Source organism: Rana temporaria, chromosome 1 (genome assembly GCF_905171775.1).
Source record: "Rana temporaria chromosome 1, aRanTem1.1, whole genome shotgun sequence".
In the NCBI taxonomy this organism is placed as follows: Eukaryota; Metazoa; Chordata; class Amphibia; order Anura; family Ranidae; genus Rana; species Rana temporaria.
This window is the reverse complement of record NC_053489.1, coordinates 359414198-359420197: the sequence shown is the minus strand read 5'-3', so window position 1 is coordinate 359420197 and position 6000 is coordinate 359414198. Positions and strand designations below refer to the sequence as shown.

Here is a 6000-nt window from a genome sequence, read left to right as displayed (position 1 = left end):
CATTAACTTGCAGGTGGACTTGTTTCACCTTTTCTTTTCTTTACGGACATTACTATCTCTTTAAAAAGACACGCGGCCACTCAATGAAATTGGAGGAGACACGGTTCAACCTTAACCACTAGGCATCTGCACTACAGTATAGCCGAAATGACGGCTACAGTGCGGACCTCAATTGCCGGGAGGCTGTCAATAGATGTCCTCTTCTTTGCACGCGCCCCGCGTGCCCCCTGCAGAGAGTGCGCGGCACGGAGAAAAGAAAGCCGATCACCGGCTCTTGTGTAAGGGACGCCGGTCCCCAGTAGAAGAGGCACATCAGCCTCATTAGTGCCCACCAGTACCGCCTGCCAGTGATCCCTGCCAGTGCCCACAGTGACAACCAGTGCAATAAATTGCCACCTATCAATGCCCACGAGTGCCATCAATAAATGCCCACTGACTAGTGGTGCTAGTCAGTGCCTCATCAGTGCCACCTAGCAGTGCTGCCTATCAGTCTCACCTACCAGTGCCGATCAGTACCCATTAGTGCCCATCACTGCCAGCTATCATTGCCACCTATTAGTGCCATCAATTAGTGCCAATTCTCAGTGCCCATCAGTGCCACCTATCAATGGCCTTCAGTGCCACCTCTCAGTGTCACCTCTCAGTGCCCACCAAAGCTGCCTCTCAGTGTCCACCAGTGCCACCTTATTGGTGCCCATCAATGCAGCCCATCGGTGTCCATCAGTGCAGCCCACCAGTGTAGCCTATCGTGTCCATCAGTGCAGCCTAATCAGCGTACATCAGTGAAGGAGAAAAATTACCCGATTGCAAAATTTTATAACAAAATATGAAACGGTTTTGTATTTTTTTTAGTCTTTTTGAATTTTTTTAACAAAAAATAAAAACCCCAGAGGTGATCAAATAACACAATTGTGGAAACAAATGATAAAAACTTCATTTGGGTACAGTGTTGTATGACCGCGCAATTGTCATTGAAAGAGTGAGAGCGCTGAAAGCTGAAAATTGGTCTGGGCAGGAGGGAGATGGGGCGGCGGGGGGGGGGGGGGTAGGGTTTGTTTAAGTGCCCAGTAAGCCAGTGGTCAAACTGCATATGGTGTTCTTTACTGATAGAATGGTAAGGATGTGAAACTCCCTTCCACAATCAGTGGTGTCATTGATCATTTAAAAAATACTCTTAAACAAGCATTTTAGTGAACACAATATACAGGGATCTGGGAAATGGTATTGGCATAAACACACACACATACATGCATCTACACAGTTTGAACTAGATGGACTGGTGTCTTTATTCAATCGTACCAACTATGAAACTACCGTTAAAGTAAGCTTGGTTCTAAACATATGATGCTATATAATGTAAACATATGATGCTATATAATGTAAACATATGATGCTGCTTAAATTTTTTATTAATCATGCCTGCGATTATCTGATCAAACATTAATCATGACTCCTGTTACATTTCAGTACTAATGCTAACATATGAGTGTGTTCACATACATATTTAATTACTATAACAATCAGAAGTTTGTTAAACGAAAACAACAGCATTGTTTAGAGTTTTTGGTCATCATTTTGTGACATGGTCTGTTTGATCCAATCCAAGTACTTGCCAACTCTTGTATAGACACCAGGGGGGTGATCATAACCAAATGACACTATACCTTCCTGTACCCTTTTACAAATCAGAGGCCCTCCGGAGTCCCCCTACAAGCAAAGATTAGAGAAATTACATTAGGTGATTGAAATCAAGATAAATGTGAAAGTACTGGTACATCTAATGCCGCGTACACACGATCGGTCAAACCGATGAGAACGGTCTGATTGACGGTTTTCATTGGATGGACCGATCGTGTGTACAGGGCATAAGGGCCACAACAGGCTTATCAGATTGCTGTTTAAGGGACTGGATTCATTTATTCCTGGACGCCAAGTAGTTTGCATTCAGTTTTCTTCATCTCATTAATGATCCCATCCTTCGTTGTAGCCAATAAAGAATCATGGCGTGGTGAGCTCATTTATTGCAGTGTTTTAACGGTACTGTGGCTCTCCAGAACAGTCAGCATGAAGACCGATGGACTAGTTAATACCTGGAGGATAGTGACAGGCATATTTACAATCTGCTTTTGGTGAGTGCATATTCAGGGCTAGATTCAGGTAGGGGCGCGCATTGTTATGGCGGCGCAGCGTATCGTATTTACGCTACGCCGCCGTAAGTTAGAGAGGCAAGTGCTGTATTCACAAAGCACTTGCCTCCTAAGTTACGGCGGTGTAGCGTAAATGGGGCCGGCGTAAGCGCGCGTAATTCAAATGAGGATGAGGGGGCGTGTTTTATGTTAATTCTTGGTGACCCGACGTGATTGACGTTGCTCCAAAGTACGCCGCAAGGACGTCATTGGTTTCGACGTGAACGTAAATTACGTCCAGCCCTATTCGTGAACGACTTACGCAAACGACATAAAAAATTCTAAATTCGGCGCGGGAACGACGTCCATACTTAACATTGCGTACGCCTCATAATAGCAGGAGCAACCTTACGCCGAAAAAGCCTAACGTAAACGACGTAAAAAAATAGCGCCGGGCGTACATAAATTTGTGAATCGGCGTATCTAGGTCATTTGCATATTCTACGCTGAAAACGACGGAAGCGCCACCTAGCGGCCAGCGTAAATATGCACTCTAAGATACGACGGTGTAAGAGACTTACGCCAGTCGGATCTTAGGCTAATGTCGGCGTATCTTGCTTTCTGAATACAGAAAGAAGATACGCCGGCGCAGCTTTGAATTTTTGCAGCGTATCTATAGATACGCCGGCGTAATTTAATGCTGAATCTAGCCCATAGTGCCTTAAAAAAGTATTCATACCCCTTGAAATTTCCCACATTTTGTTATGTTACAACCAAAAAAGTAAATTTATTTTATTGGCATTTTATGTGATAGACCAACACAAAGTGGCACATAATTGTAAAGTGGAAGGAAAATTATAAATGGTTTTCAATATTTTTTTTACAAATAATTATCTGAAAAGTGTGGCGTGTATTTGTATTTAGCATTTGTATTTAGCCCCCTTTACTCTGATACCCCTAGCTAAAGTCTAGTGGAACCAATTTAATCTCAGTATAAATATGGCTGTTCTGTGAAGCCCTCAGAGGTTTGTTAGCGAAATCTAGTGAACAAACAGCATCATGAAGGCCAAGGGACACACCAGGTAGGTCAGGGATAAAGTTGTGGAGAAGTTTAAAGGTTATACTTTGAACATCTCATAGAGTAATTTCGAATCCATCATCCAAAAATGGAAAGAGTATGGTACAATTGCAAACCTACAAAGACATGGCCGTCCACCTAAACTGACAGGACGGGCAAGGAGAGCATTAATCAGAGAAGCAGCCAAGAGTACCCATGGTAACTCTGGAGGAGCTGCAGAGATCCACAGCTCAGGTGGAAGAATCTGTCAGTGGTGTAAGCAGGAAAGAAGAGATCTTCAGGTCAGGGTGAAGCAATATACTGGACATAATAGTATAGGGCTGCTTTCACACTCGTGTTGTGGTTTACCCACACCGTGGGTACAGTTCAATGTATCTGCAGCTTTCCTGCAGGTTTGCTGTACTTAGCCTTATACCTCTATTATATCCTGAGGGTTTGATGCACTTTCTGAATCCAGGCGTTTTGGTGCGCTTTCAGAAACTGCACCACACCTGGAAAGGTTGCAGATACACTGTGCTGCAGCCACTGTGTTTTTCAGCCGTGCTTTTTGGAGGTCAGGGACTTTTTTTCCGGCAGCAGATTGCGTTTTGCATGTAATAAACTTTAATGGACCTGCATCAAAAACGCAAATGTTGCTTTTCTGATGCGTTTTTACATGCATTTTTTTTCTCCTTAACAAATTGTGAATAGTCGATTTATTTCTTTAATTATAAAAAAACTAAAATCTCCACCGGTGTAGATCCAGCGTCAATCACGATGAACGCTGCTGCCGACCCAAACAAAAAAACTAGCTCCACACTCGTTGCTTGCTCCCACAGTCTGCCCGCTCCGCTGTCTGACAGTTCTTAAATAGCCAATGGGCAGGGCCACCCAGCGACGTCAATGATAATTGACGCTAGATCTACAAGGGGGTGGGGGGGTTCATTGTTTTTGTTTTTTTAATAAAGGGATTGTCAAAAACTGTCTCTGTGTTTTATTACTTTTGGACACTTTTTTTGGTGAATGAGTAGGGGCACAATGTACCTTAATCTCATTCACATAGCAGAGCAGGATCTGGGGGCCACCTTGTTAAAGGGGTTTCCAGATTCTGATAAGCCCCCTGTGACAGACCCCCATACCCAAGATGAGTCTGTCCACTGTATCGCTATCAATCCAAGACCCCTTAGCTTTCACATTCACTAGTCGTAGCTCAGTGTAGGGTAAAACATCAGACAGTTTATTAGAACCAGAATACAAGTCTTATATACAGTTCAAGAGGAGGTTCCTACCTCCTGCTCATATTACTCTAACAATACACCTGTAACCAGAAACATAAATTAACATGAGCTAATTAACTAATCCCTTAAAGCAATGAATGTGACTCCCTAACTACAATACACATTATCATACACATCAACACAGAACTCCTTCATAAAATTGCAGGGTTAATTAGCATAACCAACAATGGGTGAAAGACTCTTAGAAGATGTGACAAGCCATACCAGGCTCATTTACATGATAGCAGACAACAGACAGACAGGTGGCTGGACTTGACATCAGCATCTCCTAACAGTATGTGTCCCAACATTATGAATCAGTCGCTATTTCTAATACGGCATATACAGGGTTTCCAGAGTCTGTGTGTCTTGGGGGAACATTGACCTGTATCCAAAGTAACACCACCTCAAGGGTCCCCAGGCATTCAGCTCACAAATAGCACCGTTCCCCCCAAATGCCAGGGCCCATAATCACAAGCAAGAGGCATTCAGTCCTCTCCAAAAGTCTTTGTCCTGGCTAGGTCTGTCACACCCCCTGCACGCAAACCCTCACAACCACTGATCAGGGTTGTGGGGAAGAGGCCCTGCCCAAAAGCACCCCCCCCCATGTTGAGGGCATGTGACCTGATATGGTTCAGGAGGGGAGGTGCTCACTCCCCCTCCCCTCCTATCTTGGCTTTCCAGGCTGCATGCCCGGATAATCGTCTGGTATGGATTTTGAGGGGCCCTACGTCTGTGAAAGGAGCTCAAAACATAGATATAATATTTTGCCCTCTTTTCCTTCAGAAAGAGGTCTGGGGAATATCCTAAATGTTTCTTTGATATTCATACAGTGACAAATTTAAAGTGATATTAAAGTAAATTTTTATTAATCAGATGTCAACAATATAACTTACATGCATTTGTTTTTGTTTTTTGTCTTTTTTTAAAACAAATTTCCTCCTCTGAACTTTCTTTGAAACGGTTTTCTGATTGCGCTGCCACACTCCCGCCAAATTTGTACCCCCTGTGCTTGCACAACCTATGGAGTCTTGTAGGGCAGTGGTCTCCAAACTGTGGCTAATGGACCTCTGCTTGCCTTTATATGGCCCTTTAGGCATTATTCCTCCCACTGATGTGAGGCACAATTCCTCCTACCAACATTAATGATAAGGCACCATACCCTGCGCTGACAACAACAGTGAGGCATCATTTCTTTCACTGACACCAATGATGGGTCACTATTCCCCCCACTAGTTTTAATGATGGAGCACTGTTTGTTCCACTGCCACCAATAATGGGGCACTATTCCTTCCACTGACATCAACGATGGAGCACAATTCTTCCCAGTGACAACAATGATGGAGCACTATTCCTGCCACTGACACCAATGATGGAGTACTGTTCCTCCTACTGACACCAACGTTTGAGAGCACTATTCCTCCCACTGCGACCAATGATGGGGCACTATTCCTTTCACTATCCACCAATAATGGGGCACTGTTCCTTCCACTGACACCAATGATCGGATACTATTCCTTCCATTGACACCAATGATGGT

The 6000-nt window shown here is 43.9% G+C and overlaps 1 protein-coding gene across 1 annotated transcript in view; it reads right to left on the bottom strand.

Annotated features, from left to right (window-relative positions):
* Nucleotides 1-1256: 1256 nt before the first annotated feature.
* LOC120909938 (mast cell protease 1A-like) overlaps nt 1257-6000 on the bottom strand; it is a 38734-nt gene continuing 33990 nt past the window's right edge. Inside the window, exon 5 of the mRNA XM_040321762.1 lies at nt 1257-1707. Coding sequence (XP_040177696.1) covers nt 1555-1707 — 153 coding nt within the window. The 3' untranslated portion in view covers nt 1257-1554. The remainder of the gene's footprint in view (nt 1708-6000) is intronic.